Source organism: Pseudomicrostroma glucosiphilum (genome assembly GCF_003144135.1).
Source record: "Pseudomicrostroma glucosiphilum strain MCA 4718 unplaced genomic scaffold BCV69scaffold_10, whole genome shotgun sequence".
Taxonomy (NCBI): Eukaryota; Fungi; Basidiomycota; class Exobasidiomycetes; order Microstromatales; family Microstromataceae; genus Microstroma; species Microstroma glucosiphilum.
In genome coordinates, this window is record NW_020289922.1 from 96,760 (window position 1) to 115,079 (window position 18,320).

Consider the following 18,320-nt stretch of genomic DNA (forward strand, 5'->3'; position numbering starts at 1 on the left):
AGGCCTGAGGGAGGCGTAAGTCGGTGTGGGAAGCAGTGTAGTGTGGTGGTGCCTGGTATCGGAGGAAAGTCGTGGTGCGGGTGTGTGGACCATGGCTCAGCTCATGCAAAGTCCGAGGCGAGGCGGCGGGGGAAGAGGCAGCCGCCGCCGTGTTGTTTGCCATTGCGCCTGGGGGGGGGGGGCACGCCAGGCAGGCAGGCAGGCAGGCAGACCAACGACAGGCAGATCCCGCACCCCGCACCCCCCCCCCCCCCCCTGTGCCGCGCTTATTCTCCTGGCTCCTGATCTCAACTCCGCCCATCTCGCCCGACCGAGCCAAGGACGGATGCAGCCATGAGGATGGACCATATCGCACCCCTCCTTCCTTTACTTGCTCTCATTCGGGCACACACACTCTCGAGGGAGACTGAAATGCCATTCATACACCAGACCCAGTCCGCCGCCAATCGCTTCAGCCACGCCGATACGGACCCTGTACCACCTTGTCCGCTCACCTGCAGCAGCCCGAGCCAGCCATCGAGCTCCCCTCCCCCGCGATCGCTACCCCTCCCTTCATCGTGTAAGCTCAGCATCATCTCAGCATTCGGAGTGAGAGGATGTCTTGATTATAGAGTACGATCTTTGCTTCCATTCGTGAGGGCCGCGGCCCGTGGCGTTTTTGCGCTAGTATTCACCTTGCTGTAGACGCATGGCCAACACGTACGCACGCCCCCGCCAGCTCCTCATCTCATCTCAGCCGGCCGGAAGCAGGAGTCCTTCCAGGGCCTGACGACAAGGTTTCCAGAGCGGGCAAGTGCAAAGCCTGCTAAAGGGTCCACTTTGACTTTGAAAGCCTGCGTATACTGTCCATGCCATCCCCAGAGCCCAAGGGGAGTGAGCTTGGACAGGCGTGCAGTTTCCATTCCCTCGCAGCATTCCGACCAAGCGGGTCTTTTCGAACTCCATGTCACTTCGGGGTCATTATGATACTTTTGCCCCGCTCACGTCGATAGAAAAAGCCAAAGTCCGCCACCCGGTCAGGCACGCACGCACCCACGCACGCGCCCCGCTTCTGGTGCTGCTTCTGCCACGCTTCTCCCACGGCTCCGAAGTCCCACACAGCCGGACCGGAGGAGCTCATGTACGCGCTTCTGAGGGGTCCAACGCGTCTCGCTTTCCGTTGAGCAGCCAGGACGTGTGAGCTCCGTCGTTGCGTTTGCTAGCTTGCCATTCGCGAGTCCATCTCACATCTCGTATCTCCATCAAGAAGTTCTTCGCACATCGTCACTTGATACAACACTCCTCAGCACTGTGAGCAAGGCTTCAGGCGCCTCCCTGGCTGCTCAATATGCACATCAAGGTGAGTTCCATCGCTACAGCCAAGTCTTGCACTGGTCTAAGCTGAGACCCTTCTTCTGTCACCTCTCCACAGACCATTACGATTCAGGGCTTCAAGAGCTACCGAGACCAGATTGCTGTTGATCCTTTCAGGTGAGCCGGAAGACTAGTGCACATATGAAGGACACTCGGCGTGTTTGTGCCCCCTGCTGACGATGTACACTCTCACCTGCTGTCCACGCCTCGCTACCACATCTCAGCCCCGGCAACAATGTCATCGTTGGCCGCAACGGTTCCGGGAAGTCGAACTTTTTCTCTGCGATCCGCTTCGTCCTCTCAGATGCCTACGTGTCCATGTCTAGAGAGGAGCGCCAGGCCCTCCTCCACGATTCCTCCTCTTCCACCTCAACCACTCTCTCTGCCTTTGTAGAGATCGTCTTTGACAATGCCGATGGGCGCTTCCCTACCAATGGCGTTGAAGTCATTCTGAGGAGGACGATCGGTCTCAAAAAGGACGAGTATTCCATCGACAGAAGGAGCGCCTCCAAGGCAGATGTAGCCAATCTTCTAGAAGCAGCGGGCTTCTCCAGGAGCAATCCCTACTACATTGTACCTCAGGGCAGGATCACTCATCTCACCAACATCAAGGACTCTGAGCGTCTCAATCTTCTCAAGGAAGTGGCAGGAACAAGAGTCTACGAACAGCGCCGTACCGAGTCGCTCAAGATCATGACAGACACGGACTCGAAGCGAGCAAAGATTGAGGACCTTCTGACCTACATCGAAGAGCGACTCTCGGAGCTCGATGAAGAGAAGGAAGAGCTCAAGACGTACTACGAAAAGGACAAAGATCGCCGATGTCTCGAGTACGCAATCTACCAGCGTGAGATGGCAGACGTCACCGCTCTTCTGGACGAGCTCGAGGAGCATCGCAACAATGACGCTGGGACGTCTGCAGCTCGTCGCACCGAATTCCGGGACAGGGAGAAGGAGCTGGCGAAGCTCGAGGCAGACCTATCAGAGACAAAGCAGGCGCAGACACAGCAGCAGCTCGCCAAGGACACCCTGGTTGCGGAACGAAGAGAGCTGTCTCGGGCAGTAGCCCAGCTAGATGCCCAGGTGCGGGACGATGAAGAAAGCGGAGAGAGGACACAAGAGAGGAGGGAGGATTTGCAGCAGAGGCTCGACGAAGTCGAGGCTGAGATCTCAGAGAAAGAGAGTGAGCTCATGAGCGTCGTTCCTGATTGGCAAGAGAGGACTGACAGCCTGGATGAGGCTCGAGAGCGGTGAGTGAAGCAACCGATATAGCAGTAGGCGTGAGTAGAAGGCTGAGACATCTTCCTTCTTCTGCCTGTGAGATAGACTGGAGACGGTCAAGTCACGCCTGGCCTTCATCATTGCCAAAGGTGGACGATCGGCTCAATTCCGAAATCAGGCTGAGCGAGACGAGGCGCTTTCGCAGCAGATTGAAGAGCTGCAGTCTTTCGAGGCTGCTCAGAGCTCTCGCCTGACTGAAGTAACGGCCGCCCAAGAGCGAGCGGAAGCGAGAGTGCAAGAGATCGAAGAGACTGTTCAGACCAAGGAGGCTGCCCTCGAGCAGAGGAAACGGACAAAGGACGAGGGCCTGGCAACTTGGACGACCAAGAAGGCGAGGCGAGATGAGCTCAGCGAACAGCGCAAAGAGCTGTTCAAGGAGGAGACCAAGCTGATGTCCTCCACTGCCTACGCCGAGGAACAATTCAACCTCGCCAACCGCAAGCTGGCAGCGACTATGGACAAGACTACATCGCAAGGTCTCAACTCTGTGATGCAAGTCGTCAAGGCACACGATGTTCAGGGCTACCATGGACCTCTTTACAAGCTCTTCACTGTGGACGATCGATATCAGACAGCAGCAGAAGTCACTGCCAACACGAGTCTCTTCCACATCGTGGTCGACAACGATGAGACCGCCAGTAGAATCCTTGCCCTGATGAAAGACGAGCAGCGCGGTGGTCGGGTGACCTTTATGCCTCTCAACCGTCTGAAGCCCAAGCAGCAGACATTTCCGACTGCTACTGATGCAATCCCACTCATCAACAAGCTGCAGTACGATGCCCGCTTCACTCCCGCCATGAAGCAAGTCTTCGGTTCCATGTTGGTCTGCTCCGAGCTTGACGTCGCCAGCGCTTATGTGCGTAGTCATGGAGTGAACACGATCACCCTCGACGGTGACAAGGTGGAGAAGCGGGGTGCGCTCACTGGAGGTTACCACGATCCTCGACGATCTCGGCTGGACTCGATCCGCGATGTGACCAAGTGGCAAGACTTGCTCAAAGGAGATGCCGACAGGCTAAAGGAAGTCAGAGAGACCACTCTGCAGCTCGAGCAAGAGATCACCACCCTCACAGGTGAGGTTCAGTCCCTCGAAGCTCGCATCTATCAAGCTGCCAACAGCAGAGCTCCTCTGCTCGAGGAGCTGCAATGGCTCAGGAGTGAGGAACAGGACGCAAGGCGGGACCTAGCCATCGTCCAACGAGAGCTAACAACATTGCAAAGGAATGTCAAGGCGGCCGTTGCTGAGAGGGAGGCTCTAGAGCAAGAGCTCGGTACGGAGATGCGACAGGGTCTCACACCTGCCGAGCAAGCTGAGCGTGATCAGCTGTATGCTCAGGAAGACGCTCTGGGCAAGGAAGTCGCCGATCTGTCCGCCAGGGTTGCCGAGCTGACCAAGTCCAAGAACGACCTCGAGATTGACCTTGACGAACAATTAAAGAGGGAGAGGGATATCCTGCAATCTCAGCTTGAGGATCTCGGCGAGGCTGTCAACGTGGGCGGAAGTCGCGCTGTCACTACCGGCGAAGCCAGCTCGACCGCTCGCAGGAGTGAGTTGAATCGACTCAAGAAGCAGCACGATGAGCGCAAGACTGCTTTGTCAAATCTCGAAGCAGAGCTTGACAATCTGGGCAAGCGCATTCAAGAGCTGCAAGAGTCGCACGACAAGGTCTACGCTGCGCAACTGGAGACAGCCAGGGCGATCGAGAAGCAGCAGAAGAACATCGACCGCTACATGTCAAAGCGTCAGAGGTTCCTCGAGCAGAAGGACAAGTGCAATGCCCATATCAGAGATCTCGGTGTTCTGCCGGAAGAGGCTTTCGAAAAGTATCTCAGCACGAGCATGGACCGGCTGGTGAAGAAGCTGCACAAGGTCAATGATGCGCTGAAGGACTATTCGCACGTCAACAAGAAGGCCGTCGAGCAGTACAATAATTTCACCAAGCAGCGTGATCAGCTCACGCAGAGGCAGAGCGAGCTTGAAAAATCTGCCGAGTCCATCCAGGAGCTGATTGAGGTGCTTGACCAGAGGAAAGACGAGGCCATCGAGAGGACCTTCAAGCAGGTTTCGAAGAACTTTGAGGAAGTCTTTGCTAGGCTGGTGCCTGCTGGAAGGGGCAAGCTAATCATGCAGAAGCGCATCGACGAGGAGGGCCCGGACGAAGAGGAAGAGATGGACGTTGATAGCGAGGAAGAAGAGGCCCAGGAAGAGTCTGAGCTCTCCGACGAGGAGATGGAGGAAGAAGCGACACCTCGACGAGGACGTGGAGGTCGCGGTGGCAGAAAGACCGCCGCTGCTGGCAAGAAGGGCGCCAAGGGCAAGAAGGTAACAGCAGCAGCAACCAAGGCCAAGAGCAAGACCGCTGCCGCATCAACCGCCATCGATCACTACACTGGCATCTCTATCAAAGTCTCCTTCAACTCAAAGTCCGACGAGGGTCTTCGTATTCAGCAGCTCTCCGGCGGTCAAAAGTCCCTCGTGGCACTCGCTACCGTCTTTGCGATCCAAAAGTGCGATCCGGCACCCTTCTACCTCTTTGACGAGATCGACGCCAATCTCGACGCCCAGTACCGAACCTCGGTGGCGGGAATGATCGAAGAGCTGAGTGCGAATGCTCAATTCATCACTACGACTTTCAGGCCGGAGATGGTGGCAGTGGCGGAAAAGTGCTACGGAGTGCTGTTCAATGCGCAGAAGATCTCGAGCGTAAGGAGCATCTCCAAGGACGAGGCGAATAGCTTCGTCGAGGCCGCCGCGGCGGCAGTCTAGGCGCGCTAGTCTACTCGAAGTGAGGTTTTGGGTCGAAAGTGAAGTTTGTGCCAGTAGCTTTGTCAGAGAGTCTCTCGTTCCTTTCGTGTGTATCAATACCAATAGTCCTCGCTACACTTCGCATGAGAGCCAGCCCAGGGATTGAAAGAGGTTCACAGCAACGGGCTACAAGACCAAAGGAGCCGACATCGTGAGCACTGTGCAACCCACAACATTGGCTTCAGGGTAGCCTAAAGCTTACGCCTTCTTGCCACAGCCTCCCAAGCACCAACTCATCTTCCTCCATACACCTCCCCGGGTCTTTCCCACATTCTTGCCCACAGGCATCTCGGGCTTCTCCTCCCTCACATCCCCCTCAAGCAAACGAGCCGGTACCGCCTTTAGCTTCTCCTTCCTCCCCGGCGAAGCTGGTGCAGGAGAAGGTCCCTCCAGCACTCCCTTTGCCTTCTTCCAAGGAGCATTCGCCCTGTTCTTTTTGGGGCGCTGATGCTCCGGGAGCGGAGGCTGGTAGAGCTTGTGCCGGAACTCGGTCAGGTCGATGTACTTGAAGGGTCGCTCGCTCATAGGCGGACTGCCTAGTCTGCCTACCTTGGGAGGAGCGGTTGGACTCTTCTTCTCTTTAGATGAGGGAGAAGAGGGACTGGAGGACCCGGAGGACCAGCTGTACAGGTATGGCACTTCAGGCACGGGTTTGGTGCCTGAGGTTGAGGCGTAGTTGGTTTGCTCTGGCAGCGACTTCGGGAAGGGATTCGGTATAGGAGTCAGTGTGGAAGTTGGCGAGGCTTGTACGCTAGAGATGAAGTTGAGACATGCTGAAGAGCTGAGAAGCAGAAGAGTGCATGTGAGGAGCAACGCTTTGGTGGCGAGGGAGAGGCAAGAAGGTAGCATCGAATGGTATTCAAGAGGAGCCAGTCCTCTGCATAGACAACTTTGATTCTGTTGAAGAAAGCAGCTGAGGGATCAGAGATATCGAGTCAGGGATTTGAGAAGCTGCAAGTTGTTTTTGAACTCGATTTGATGAAGCTCTCAGGTGAGTGCGAGGAGGCAAAGCACTGCTTCATTGCGGGCAAAGGAGAGAGGTAACTCAGGGGCTCCACTGCCGAGCAACAGCCTGGTATCGACGACCTAACTTCCTCTTGCCACTGCCCTTGAAACACCCCGCAATTGCTCTCCACAAACTTCCGACTCCCGAACCAACGCTCTGAGCACAATCCGCAATGACTCTGTTGCGCGTACCGCTCGCTGGGCCACGAGGATTGCGCTGTTTCTTGAGTTGCTCCAGCGGCAGTACAGGCCTACGTGCCGCCGCTGCTGCTGCTGCTGACATCATTTGTTGCCTTTGCTTCCAAGTCATCGGAGGCGAAGAGGGGGGAGGAGGTCCTTGGATGATCTCTTTGCCCTTCTTCGACACCGGTGCAGTTCTGACGGGTGTCATGGCGATGCCGTGCGTCATCATGTCCCGGAATTGGGCAGAATTGGTCCTAAATACCTTGTCTGCGAGAGTCGGATCGCTAGTCCAGGCGCCTGTGCCGGGAGGAATCTTGGTGATTGAGGAAGTCACTTTTCCGGAAGGTTTGCCGAGCGGAATTTGATTGGGACGCTTGGGAGAGGAAGAAGGAGAACTGGCCGCCGAAGAGGAGGAGGACCATGACGTGATCCCGGGCTTGGTACCTGACGGTGAGGCATGTTCCGTAAGGTCTGTCAGGCGAGCTCGCGGGACCACTCGCCCGGCACGTACCAGGTAAGGTGCGTTCATGGATACTAAGGCGAAGAAGAGCAGACAAGCCCATATGAGCCGTGAAATACTCTCAGAGAAGACACGGTGGGCTTGCATTGGGGCTGAGGGTCTCAGGGAGCCAGTCCTCGAGAATTGTGGGATTACTAGAATGAAAAGGAGGCGAACAACCTCAAATACCTCTCCAAAATGCTCTGGAAAATACCATTGCCATAGAATAGCAGGCTTAGCAACGACTGGACTTAGGTCGAGGCAAGCATGTTCTCGCTTTGCAAAGGTGTGGAGAGCAATTGCGCAACGGTTGACGCGTCGATGAGTCGCTCGGAGCGCGAGTCACTCACGTGACGCTGAGTGAAAGCAAAGAGACACCTCCAGCGAAGATGTTGTTGCTGGCACCTCTTTTCCAGCCTCCAAGGCGCTTACCAGTGCCCCTGAGTCCCCTGAGTCTCACTCCCGTCCCTGCATTGGCGTACGTCGATATGAAGCCGCGTCAGGGGAGGGACACAATCCGGTTCCGCATACAGGGTTATAGTGGCGTCCCTTGGCGAACTGGGCGACAGTATAAGGGTGACACGACGATCATCGTGGAAGCCTCTTCTCCCCAGCTGCCATTCTTTTGCTCCTCCCCCAGACCCTCCCACCTCCACCCTTCCCCAGTATGCCCTCTTTCTCGAACCTTTTGCACCTTGTCACGCTCGCTCTGACGCTGAGCGTTGCATCTGGCGATGCTCGAATGGACCTGGTGAAGCGTGATTCAGCTTCTGACAGAGAAGCCCATGCTGCTGTGGCACGTGCCTTCTCTGCCAGCGGTCTTGAGGAGCGCAACATCGAACAAGGTGGTGTCTATAGCATTCCTCTCGTCAGGCGAACCGGAACCACCTTCACCAACAACACCCTCCTCCGACGAGGCGCACAGTCAGTCGATGTAGACATTGACACCTTTGCCATTGAGCTTGGCATCAACGGAAAGAAGTACCCTTACAATGTCCTGACCCGTGAGTTGGCATCGTACACTCGACGTGTATGAGGTGGCTGTCATCTGACGTGTTCGTCTCTTCTCATCCCCGTCAGACTCCGACCTCATCATTGCCATGAATGTCAAAGATGATGCCAGTGCTTGGAACCCCGCGGCTGACCTGAAACTCAAGAAGGCAACTACCAACGGACCCAAAGTCACTAGCACCGTCGGCGGAACCGCGGCTCAGTACAAGGTCTCTGACGTGTCCATCGGTAACAGCACCCTTCATAACATCGGCGTTCTGTACGGAGACCCGGCTAGTGCAAATGACAAGGGCGAGCCCGTCGGCGACCTAGGACTTGGTCTCCCAGGATCGACTGCTTTCCGCAACACGGCTGCTTCCAGTATGCTCAAGACGATCTACGAAGCAAAAGCTTGGGCCAAGCCCATCTTCTCTCTAGCCCTGCACCGCCCTGATGCAAAGCAGAGCGAACTGATCTTGGGCGCTGAGAGTCAGGGGGCTAAAGGTGCCAAGCCCTTCTGGCAGTCCAGCCAGAAGAACCGATGGGCTGTTAATGTGTCTTTCAACGGACACAGGGGCATCGCTGACCTCGGTGAGTCGAGAGGTAAACAACGTCAGGACGATGGAAGGCCCTGCTGACCCCACATCGTTCTGATCGTCGTGTTTCCCAGCTACGAACACGCACTTCATCATCGCTCCCCCTGATGTGGCTACCGAGCTCATCAAAAAGGTCGGTCTCACGCCCGAGAAGAACAAAGACGGCGAGACCGTTGGCAAGCTCGACTGTGACAAGCAGATTGGCGACACCAAGATCGACCTCGACGGCGGGTCTCTTCTCTTCACCTCGGACTATGGTGCTGTCAGGGACGACCCAGACGGCAACCAGTGCACTTACATCATCAAAGGCGTTGAGCAGGGCGACTACCCTACGCCTTACACCTTCGGCATGATCGTCTTCTACAATTACAACGTTAACTTCGACTTCACCTCTGGCAAGCCCAGAGTGGGCTTTGTTCGCGCCTAAAAGAGGTCACTGGTCGTAGAATACGCCATACGCTCTTCAGACAACGTTCCCTCTTCCCTACGCTCCTTTGCTATGCCTCGCTGTCCTTTCACCTTATCAATGCCAAGCCTTTTGTGCCTTGTCGAAAGAATGCTCCGAGAATGCAGTGAACGGCCGCGCCCTGGGCCCTGATTTTCTTGCGTCCCTGAGTGGAGGCGTCGGTGTCAACAGCGGGAGCCGATGCCGTCTTAGCAATATTCTCCCGGCCCGAGGGCTGTAGAGACGCTTATACAGCTACAACCCCGAACGAGGTACAAACATGATCGGTACCTTGTGCCTGAACGGTCTTTCCCACCTCTCTCCCGCTGCCTGCCTGCCGCCGCGCCGCGTCGGCTGCGAATTGCAGACAAGGGGCACTCCCGTCGTTCGGCCTGCAGCACCAACAAAACCAGCATATAAGCGAGAGTTGCCACCGACGGTCTCCCTCCTGCTCCTCATCGTCTTCTCCTCACGCCCCCTCCCCATCAACACTCATTTGACCATCATGCCTTCTTTTCGTCAACTCACCAGCCTCGTCGCCATCACCTTGTCCCTAGCCGCTGCAACGACCAATGCGCGTTTCGAAGTCGCCAGGGGTCCTCCCCAGCCTGTCATGGTCAGCCGCTCGCCCAACGCTGCCAGGAGTCTCTTGACCGAAAGGGAGGTTGAAGATGGTGTCATGCACCTTCCTTTGGTCCGGATGTCAAGCCAGAGCAGTGACGCCAGCAAGGTCCTACAGCGAAGAGGCGCCAAGGCTGAGAGTGTCCACATCAACTTTGACACCTTTGGTATTGAGGTGCAGATCAACGGCAAGCCCTACGTCTACGAATTCATCGGTAACAGCGACGCCGTCATGGGTTACAACATCAAGGATGATGCCCATGCTTGGAATCCTACCAAGGACAAGGGAGCTCACACCAGCGGCCCCACAGTCACCAACGTCTACAAGAAGACCGCCGAGCAGTACAAGGTCGACACTGTCTCCCTTGGCAAGACGACCTTGAAGGACATGACGCTTTTGTACGAGGAGCCCATCGCCAAATCTCCTCCTGGACGTCCTGTTGGAAATTTCGGCTTTGGACTTTCAGGCTCATCTGCTTGGAAGAGCTTCGAGGCTCCAGGATTCTTGACACGCGTCCACAACACCAAGGCCTGGCCCAAGAACATCTTCTCCGTGCAGTTGAACCGGGCTAATGACAAACCTTCTATCCTCGTACTCGGCGACGCACCCAAGGACAGCTTCTGGTCTCCTAGCCAGAAGAACTCGTGGGCTCTGAACGTCGAGATCGGCGGCCACAAGGGTATGGCTGACTTCACCACTACCACCGACGGCATCGTGGTGCCCGTTGATGTCGCCGTCGATCTCATCAAGCAAGCTGGTCTTAGTCCCCAGAAGGACAAGGACGGCAACATCTATGCTACCACCGACTGCAAGCAGACGCTTCCTGATCTGTACGTCAAGCTCCAGGGAGGACGCATGAAGTTCGTATCCGAGTCTCAATACTACCCCAACGACAAGGGCGATGGATGCTTGTACATCATCAAGGGCATGGAGCAGGGTGACTACCCTACACCTTACTCTCTGGGACTGCTCGTGTACGCCAATTTTGATTTGTCGTTTGACTTTACCCCAAGCCGACCTATGATTGGGGTATACGGTCTGACCAAGTAGAGGCTGTCAATAGTACGATACAGTCGTTTTTGCCGCAGGAGGAAGGTCCCAACGCCTGACTTCGCGTCATATCGCCTTTTGGTGGCCCGTGCGCCTCGGCGCTTGCTCCTTTCCGCTGTATTCCGAGATTTCATCAGTCGACAGTGTCTTTGCTCTGCGAAACTTGTCCCCTCCAAATTTGTCACCTTCCATTTGCCCCTGAAATTAATGACCGAGCCCACTTTCCCTTCATCAGAATGCTTTCTTCGTGTGACCAAAGCTTGCTGGCGACTGTGATTTGACCATTGCACAAGGACTTCGCCAAGAGCAGGCGACAGCGACGATGCCGAAGAGGCTAGCAGGCATGCGCACGGCCGTCGAGTGGGGTGACGATACCTGGTAAGGCGGACCCATCCTTCTGGTTACGCAATAATAATTCAGGGACGCGAGGTAGCTCTTGAACCAATTGGGCCGTACCTGATGAAGAACCCTGCAGCCATGTGGCGAGTCCTGGTAAGGCGTAGCTCATCGTTCTAGAAACCCAATAAAGATTCAGGCACGCAGGAGGAAGCCCTGAACCAAATGAACGGTACCTGACGAGAAGCCCTGCAGCCATGGAGTGACGCCTTACCCTGCCTGACCCATCGATCTGGATATGCACTTAGAAGTAAGGGAAGGCAAGGAGTCCTGAACCAGAGGACCGGCACCTGAAGAGAGCCCCGGAGCAAGCAGCAAAGTCTCTTCCGGGCGCCCTGCATGCCCCGTTCGTTCATTCCAACCAAGCTTCTTTCTGCGGCCCATCGGTGCCTGGTACCTTGTGCCTTGTGCCTTGTCTCTCGAACTAATTATGGTTCCCTCGAACCAGCGGGAATGCAATCGGGAGAAGTACAAATACCCGACCAGTCTGGAAGATCTTGCCGAGAAGCACACACCATCCCAAACATACTTCACAACCACCATGTCTACATTCTCTACCCTCCTAAGCATCGTGGCTGTCGCCTTGATGGCGTCCTCATGCAACGGTCAATTCACCGTCGCCAGGCGTGCTCCCACACCTGCCAAGCCAGTCTTGCTCGCTAGCCGAGACGGACCTATAGCGGCTGTAGAGGAGCGCGAAGGCGTCTACACCCTTCCCTTGGTTCTGACGGCCGGCCTCGAGACCAATTCAAGCTTGGCTCGCCGAGGAAGCACCGAGACTGTTCCTTTTGACTTCTCCACCTTGTCGGTACAAGTCGCCATTAATGGCAAGCCCTACACGTACGCGCTCCAGACTGGTGAGTTGGAGGATACTGATGCAGGAGGCCCAAAGGATGGCAGTAACACTCCACCTCGTCTGCTGCATCAACCTCAGGTACCGATATTACCACAGGGTACAATGTGCAAGCCGCTTCAGGAGCGTGGACTCCGGTAAGTCTCTTGATAGTCGCAACGTAGTGATTGTGGATAAGTGGCCCCTTGCTGAACGCTCTTTTTCCGTTGCCTTGCGCAGAACAAGGACCCACACACGAAGCTCAACGGCCCTCCCTCAGCTAACGACTACCACTCCCTCGCTCAAGAGGTCACCGTAGGCAGCTTCTCCCTCGGCAAGACCACTTTGAAGAACTTCAACATGGTCTACGAAAGCGAGCCAAACAAGGGCGGCAGAGGTCCCGTCGGTGACCTCGGCTTTGGCCTCAGGGGCCCCACCTTCAATGGAAAGCCAGAGAGCTCGACTAACTTTTTGGAGCAAGTGGCCAAAGCTGGTCTTTGGGCCAAGCCCATCTTCTCCATTGCCATGAGGCATGGCTCTGCCAGCCAGCTTGTCTTGGGCGCGGAGATCCCCAGCCCCAATCCGGCTATCCCGACGGCCTGGTCATCCAGTCAGAAGACTCACTGGGCTCTTACAGCGACCATCGGTGGCCACACGGGACTAGCTGACTTTGTCACCACCAGTCCTTGGATCACTGTACCTCCTCAGGTGGCTGAGGATCTGATCAAAAAGGCGGGCTTGACGGCTGACAACGATGGTCGTGGTAACATCGTCGCTAAATTCGACTGCTCCAAGAGGCCTCAAGCGGACTTGACCATCGACTTCGAAGGAGGTCGACTACAGATCCCATCACGCATGACTGCTATCCCAAAAGCTAATCCCAAGGAGTGCTTGTATGTTGTCAGGGGAACCGAGCAGGGACCTTACCCCACGCCCTTGTGAGTACGCTTGGAGGATGCATTCCGGACCTTGACTCCTTACTGACATCCTTCGTCGTTCATGCTGTCGCAGCTCTTTGGGATTGCCCGTCTTCGCTTCGTACAATGTAATGTTCGGCTTTTCTCCAGGATCCCCCAAGATCGGCTTCGGCGTACGCGACTGGGCGTAGTAGTTCGTCCCGTGAGACCGGCGAAGAAGGTCCTTCGCTGCGCCCGGAAGCATTTCCCACTACATTGCCGTCCTTGCCTCATAAATTCCTTGTGTTCCCCATCCTTAGGCCTTGTGCTGTAGATTTCCACCCAGGCTTGTCCCGAGAGGCCGAAGTTGCCTGGTGCATCATCGGCCGCGTGCCCCGTGCTCATGTTCATCTGTTTCGAAATTGTCACTATTCTCCCCACTCAGCTGGCTGGAGGTCCGAGCTGATACTACTGAGCTGTGAGCCACGCGAGAGCGAACAAGTAGGACGAGGCTCAGACGGGGGCTGTCAGGAAGTACAAAGAGCAAGCGATGGTCGGCGGTGGTGGGGTGGTGTCGATGGCGCTCCACCGAGGCACCGTGCAGATGAGGTTGGCAGCAGGGGCGCACGTGGGGCCCTGCCGGGCCACGGCAAGGTCCTCCTGCCGTCTCGGTACCAATCGAGCTGCTTGGCGACGACGGGGGGCCACAATCTGGTTCTGAAAGAGGTACTGCTGCATGCCGTGATCTTTTCAGGTGCGTGGTCCCTGTCAGCCTCGGTGCGTACCTGCTTTCAATTTCTAGCTAGATCTTGAAGAGCTGTACCTGCGCCTCGCTTCCCATGTCAGCCCCTGATCGTCTCCTAGCGTTTTCTCACGCCACGCGGTCCTGCTCCGTTGTCAGAAAGGTAGCGACGAAGTGCTTTGATGATGTAGTCTCAAGAAGAACGTGTGGTACTTTGTGACGCTGAAGCCCCTCGTGCTGGACGAGGTCTGAGAGGAGTTGCACCAGAAGTAGGCGCACGTCGGAGCAGCTCGGCGACTTGCCCGAAGGAGCAAGACAAGCGGGGTCGAACTCCGCCAGACAATCAATCAGGCAGCGGAGAAGAGGCACGGGGAGTTGCTCCGCTCCACGCACCGCTTCCTGGATACCAGCACGTTCGCTTCCTGTTGCCTGCGTCGGGTGAGACCATGGACAGCGGCTAAAGAAGCGGCAAGTGCGCCGAGAGGACTTGGTGTCCTTGCCGAGATTAGGCTCACCAATCACAACGGCGGCTAAAAATTCGGCACCAGTATCCTTCCGGCCTGCCTCCTCTCTCACTTCAAATACCTCCGCTTGCCCGCGTCTGGACCTCTTCGATCCCTCTCCTTCCATCATCCTCTCTCCCTCTCCTTCCTGCCTCCCTCACCACTTCCCACCGCCATGTCCGACCACTCCAAAGACGACAAGGATCTGGGTGAGGTCCAGCCCCAGATTCTGACGCTTCAGCCTTCCGACGTCGCCGCAGGGAAGGATGCCAACACGCAGCTCTCTTCCAAGGCTCGATACAGCGACCTCTTCACCGTCTTTGCGTGCGGTGCTGCATTGATCTCTGTAAGTGAACGACAGCTGTGGCATGGTCCGACACTGATCGCTGACAGTTGTACACGTATCCAATCTGCGCTCTCAGGATGGCTACCAGAACAATGCAATGACCATGATCAATGTCCTCTTCCAGAAGAGGTACGGAACGAAGGTCTACGACTCGGAAGTATCTACTCGAATCAGCAACGCATTGCTGGTAGGAGCAGTCCTCGGACAGGTGACAGTAGGAGTCATTTGTGATCGCATTGGCAGGAAGAGCGCCATCGGTGAGTAGTTGGCAGTGTACACGAGGTGAGAGGCCCACACTTACACTTCTCCTTTTGCTCCAATTCACAGTCCTCTCCACTCTCATTCTGGTCACTGGAGCCATCTTCGCGACGGCAGCCACGCCTGTTCACCACAGCGTTGCAGCCCTCTTCTGGTGGCTGACCGTTGCAAGGGGAGCCACGGGTTTCGGAGTCGGCGCAGAGTACCCTGCCTCATCCACCAGCTGCTCTGAAGCCGCCAATGAGCGCTACTCCCAGAACAAGCGATCCACCATCTTCATCCTCTGCACAAACGTGGTACTGTCCTTTGGTGGACCTCTCGCCGTCTCCATCTTCCTCATCGTCCTCTCGGCCTCGCACTATGGTGGAACCACCAGCCCCGAGGATGCCAGGCGACTAGACATTGTCTGGAGGATCGTCTTTGGTATTGGAGCTCTGCTTCCTCTGTCGGTCTTCTACTTCCGAATGAAGATGATGAACTCGAAGCTCTACAGGAAGAGTGCCATCAAGCGCAATGTGCCCTACTGGCTCTTTGTCAAGCGCTACTGGCCCAGGCTGATCGGAACCTGTGGTGCTTGGTTGTGAGTAAGACACAAGAGCGTCCTGACCGCTCTGGTACTGACGTGCCCTCTCCCTCCCAGCCTGTACGACTTTGTCACCTTCCCCAACGGTGCCTTCAGTGGTACCGTGATCAGCACTGTACTCAAGCTGACAAGTCTGCGCGAGATTGCCGAATACCAGCTCCTGCTCGGCACCATCTCCTTGCCGGGAGCCATCATCGGGGCTTTCCTCGTCAAGAAAATCGGCACTCGACTGCAGCTTGTCCTCGGCTTTTCTGGCTACCTCATCCTTGGACTCATCATTGGTCTGGCGTGGACGCATATCATCAAGATCCCTGCTCTCTTTGTTGTCTTCTATGGACTATTCACCTCGATGGGCAACTTGGGTCCTGGCTCCATTGCCGGACTGCAGTCTTCCGAATCCTACCCCTCAGCCCTGCGTGGAACTGCCTACGGACTGTCGGCAGCCATCGGAAAGACAGGAGCTGCCATTGGTACACAGGCATTCACTCCCATTCAAAATCACCTCGGCAAGCAGTACACTTTCATCATTGCCGCTGGTATTGGAGTCGTGGGCATTCTGGTCTCCTGGTTCTTTTGCATCGACACGAGCAAGTTGGATCTGGAGGCTGAAGATCGGGAGTGGCTGGCTTACCTGCAGAGGAACGGCTGGCATGGCGAGGTCGGCGCTCCTGAGAAAGAGGAGGTGGACTTTGAATATGCGGGCAAGAGCAGCCAGAGCCTCCAAGACAGCCGCTCGGATTGAGCAAGCAGTAATGAGGATTGTAGATTGACTCGATCACGCTCTTGGCCACACAAAAGTGAGGGCAGCATCGCCCCTGACGACCACATGTACTACATGACGCGCCCTTGTACACGAAATGTCACCGATCCTTTCTTCTCTCATTAGCAGCACCGTCACGAGTGGAGTGAGCCCAAAGACACAGCCAGCACTACGACCCGACAAAAGTTCATCTGCATCCGGTCCATTGCGGCCAGGTAGCGCACACCCGCCAGGAACGGGCGGCTCACTGTCCGGCAAGTCCGGCTTGCGCCCATGGGAGGCCCGAGCCAGAGGAGACTCGTCCCTGATGAGGTCAGCTTCTGTACCTCCTGAGCTTGACTCTCATTACGGACATCTTTTTCGTATCAAACATGCTGAGTTCACCTGCCGAAGCTAGGAAAGAGTACCCGATTGTGAGTGGACCTCCTCGCTGCTGAAAATTTGACTTTTCATTGCGTGCCAGCTGACCTCTCCCGCCGAATATACCTGGCCCCACGCTACACAGGGCTACAGCGAGCCCGAGAGTGCTCGGCTCGACCTCCAGCACCAGATCTTTGTCCATGTACTGGGCGGCGCCCTCTCTCCTAGGGTAAAGGAGGCCGTCAAAGCGGGCCGAATCAAGACTGTCCTCGAGCTAGCCACTGGTACGGCTTCTTGGGCCTCCACCGCTCTGGCTGAGATACGACAACTCGCGCCCGCGGACCAGTCGATCTCCATCGTTGCAACGGATGTGGCCAAGTACGAGACGTGGCCGAAGCTGGAAGAAGCAGCAGGTGGAGCCATTACCTTTATAGCCGATGTGGACATCCTCGACAATCAGACCCTTTCAGCTCTTAAGAAGGACTACACCAATGGCCGCGGCTTCGACTTGGTCCACTTTCGCCACGTAGCCATCTTTGTCCCCGCAGAGAAGTGGGAGCCACTGATGGACAGCGTCATCTCCCTGGTTGCTCCTGGAGGGCTACTGCAGCACGAGTCATTCGATACGCACCATAATTCGCACACGGTTGCCCCTCCCCTCTCCAAATTCTACACGGACTTCACCATGCCTATGCTGATTCAGATGGGGAAAATGCCAGAGTCAAGTTCACGTTTTGCGGACTGGTGTGTGCAGCGAGGCATGGGCCCAGTCGACACCCACGTTGCACCTGCCTACGGACGCTTTACCGGGCGTCAAGTTGCAGCCGACCCTGAGCAGTGCGAGTGGACTACAACTCTACAGCACCAGAATGTGCAGATCATGACTGCCAATTGGGTGGTCTTCGCGGTGAAGAATCTTGGGCTCACCCGCGAGGAGGCTCAGAGAAGGGTTGATGAGATTAGGGAGAGCCTCGATGCTACGGCTCACCATTTTGACGATCGAACTTTCGCGAAGATGATAGTTGCACAGAAGACGGGGTTATGCAAGGACGTCTTTTGAGAAGATCTCAGTCTGTTGCGAGGTACATATATAGATGCAGTAGAAGACATACGTACGCTGCCCCGGTTCCATTTAGGTCACTGAGCGGACTTGGAGTCAGAAAATAGCAGGACCGTGCGAGAAAAGCGCGTTTTTCAGGTGCAGCAAAAGCTTCGCCCCTTTTTCCTCGCTACAATTCCTGTCCATCCATTTCACCACGAATCCGCTTCCCACAATACAATCTGATACACCGACCCTGCTAACTTTTGATCTGATCTGATCTGCCATGCCCGCCCAGCGTCGACGAGGGTCACATACCCAGGGCTCTGCGATCAGCATAGGCGGAGCGAGCAGCAGAGGCAGGGCTGTCTGTATGCTGGAGAGGTATGCACTACTGCTTGAATCCTACTGACAGTGTTCGCGATCCTGTCCACGTCCTTTTCTGGTCCTTCAGAGCGCCAGTACTTCTTCTTCACAAAGAAATGCAGGCTCAACATTCAAGATCCCTTTGCGCAGCAAGATTCCCGTAGCACCCTCCGCCTCTTCCTCGTCCTGGCGCGCCACTGAGACAATGGGCTCATCTGATTCGGAAGACGAGGAGGATGAGAACACCGAGTCTCACCAATTCCCTAGCAACCTCTTGTCAGCCACCCAGCCAGAAGGAGAGGAAGAGGATGAAGCCAAGGTCATTCTCAGCTTGACTATGCGAGGGAAGAAGCTCGGTGCTGCCTCCTACGATGCAGACTCGGGCAAGGTGCTCTTGTTGGAGGATGCT

At 56.0% G+C, this 18,320-nt stretch overlaps 9 protein-coding genes across 9 annotated transcripts; 6 read left to right on the forward strand and 3 right to left on the reverse strand.

Annotated features, from left to right (window-relative positions):
- Positions 1-369: 369 nt before the first annotated feature.
- Positions 370-814, forward strand: BCV69DRAFT_27720 (hypothetical protein). The gene has a single exon (XM_025491141.1). It carries the CDS (start codon positions 412-414, stop codon positions 682-684), a length of 273 nt encoding a protein of 90 aa, XP_025346816.1. The 5' UTR covers positions 370-411; the 3' UTR covers positions 685-814.
- A 353-nt stretch (positions 815-1,167) lies between these two features.
- BCV69DRAFT_313411 (putative SMC3) lies at positions 1,168-5,514 on the forward strand. The gene is made up of 4 exons (XM_025495027.1): positions 1,168-1,339; positions 1,412-1,470; positions 1,578-2,603; positions 2,680-5,514. Exons 1-4 carry the CDS (start codon positions 1,328-1,330, stop codon positions 5,399-5,401), a joined length of 3,819 nt encoding a protein of 1,272 aa, XP_025346817.1. The 5' UTR covers positions 1,168-1,327; the 3' UTR covers positions 5,402-5,514.
- A 5-nt stretch (positions 5,515-5,519) lies between these two features.
- Positions 5,520-6,387, reverse strand: BCV69DRAFT_27654 (hypothetical protein). The gene has a single exon (XM_025491114.1). The coding sequence runs from the start codon at positions 6,287-6,289 to the stop codon at positions 5,639-5,641; it is 651 nt and encodes a 216-aa protein (XP_025346818.1). The 5' UTR covers positions 6,290-6,387; the 3' UTR covers positions 5,520-5,638.
- BCV69DRAFT_27638 (hypothetical protein) lies at positions 6,388-7,515 on the reverse strand. The gene has a single exon (XM_025491108.1). The coding sequence runs from the start codon at positions 7,233-7,235 to the stop codon at positions 6,486-6,488; it is 750 nt and encodes a 249-aa protein (XP_025346819.1). The 5' UTR covers positions 7,236-7,515; the 3' UTR covers positions 6,388-6,485.
- Positions 7,516-7,794: 279 nt separating this feature from the next.
- BCV69DRAFT_277967 (hypothetical protein) lies at positions 7,795-9,140 on the forward strand (the record flags this gene model as incomplete). Its single annotated transcript, XM_025491184.1, has 3 exons — positions 7,795-8,131; positions 8,208-8,708; positions 8,788-9,140. The coding sequence occupies 3 exons, from the start codon at positions 7,795-7,797 to the stop codon at positions 9,138-9,140; spliced, it is 1,191 nt and encodes a 396-aa protein (XP_025346820.1).
- A 149-nt stretch (positions 9,141-9,289) lies between these two features.
- BCV69DRAFT_27702 (hypothetical protein) lies at positions 9,290-11,298 on the forward strand. The gene is made up of 2 exons (XM_025491132.1): positions 9,290-11,140; positions 11,251-11,298. Exon 1 carries the CDS (start codon positions 9,439-9,441, stop codon positions 10,828-10,830), a length of 1,392 nt encoding a protein of 463 aa, XP_025346821.1. The 5' UTR covers positions 9,290-9,438; the 3' UTR covers positions 10,831-11,140; positions 11,251-11,298.
- A 469-nt stretch (positions 11,299-11,767) lies between these two features.
- BCV69DRAFT_277969 (hypothetical protein) lies at positions 11,768-13,166 on the forward strand (the record flags this gene model as incomplete). The annotated part of the gene is made up of 4 exons (XM_025491185.1): positions 11,768-12,083; positions 12,161-12,216; positions 12,299-12,996; positions 13,070-13,166. 4 exons carry the CDS (start codon positions 11,768-11,770, stop codon positions 13,164-13,166), a joined length of 1,167 nt encoding a protein of 388 aa, XP_025346822.1.
- Positions 13,167-14,374: 1,208 nt separating this feature from the next.
- On the forward strand, positions 14,375-16,128 carry BCV69DRAFT_299974 (MFS general substrate transporter; the record flags this gene model as incomplete). The annotated part of the gene is made up of 4 exons (XM_025494405.1): positions 14,375-14,545; positions 14,622-14,802; positions 14,873-15,383; positions 15,444-16,128. The coding sequence occupies 4 exons, from the start codon at positions 14,375-14,377 to the stop codon at positions 16,126-16,128; spliced, it is 1,548 nt and encodes a 515-aa protein (XP_025346823.1).
- A 470-nt stretch (positions 16,129-16,598) lies between these two features.
- Positions 16,599-17,411, reverse strand: BCV69DRAFT_27896 (hypothetical protein). The gene is made up of 3 exons (XM_025491220.1): positions 17,288-17,411; positions 17,138-17,195; positions 16,599-16,932 (listed from the first exon to the last, which is right to left on the reverse strand). The coding sequence occupies exons 2-3, from the start codon at positions 17,138-17,140 to the stop codon at positions 16,654-16,656; spliced, it is 282 nt and encodes a 93-aa protein (XP_025346824.1). The 5' UTR covers positions 17,141-17,195; positions 17,288-17,411; the 3' UTR covers positions 16,599-16,653.
- Between the last annotated feature and the right edge of the window lie 909 nt (positions 17,412-18,320).

Coding starts and splice junctions, on each gene's coding strand:
- BCV69DRAFT_27654 (XM_025491114.1), bottom strand. CDS start 6,289: ATGCTACCTTCTTGCCTCTCCCTCGCCACCAAAGCGTTGCTCCTCACA.
- BCV69DRAFT_27638 (XM_025491108.1), bottom strand. CDS start 7,235: ATGCAAGCCCACCGTGTCTTCTCTGAGAGTATTTCACGGCTCATATGG.
- BCV69DRAFT_27702 (XM_025491132.1), top strand. CDS start 9,439: ATGATCGGTACCTTGTGCCTGAACGGTCTTTCCCACCTCTCTCCCGCT.
- BCV69DRAFT_313411 (XM_025495027.1), top strand. Junction 1,471..1,577: donor ATTGCTGTTGATCCTTTCAG/GTGAGCCGGAAG, acceptor ACCACATCTCAG/CCCCGGCAACAATGTCATCG. Junction 2,604..2,679: donor CTGGATGAGGCTCGAGAGCG/GTGAGTGAAGCA, acceptor CCTGTGAGATAG/ACTGGAGACGGTCAAGTCAC.
- BCV69DRAFT_27720 (XM_025491141.1), top strand. CDS start 412: ATGCCATTCATACACCAGACCCAGTCCGCCGCCAATCGCTTCAGCCAC.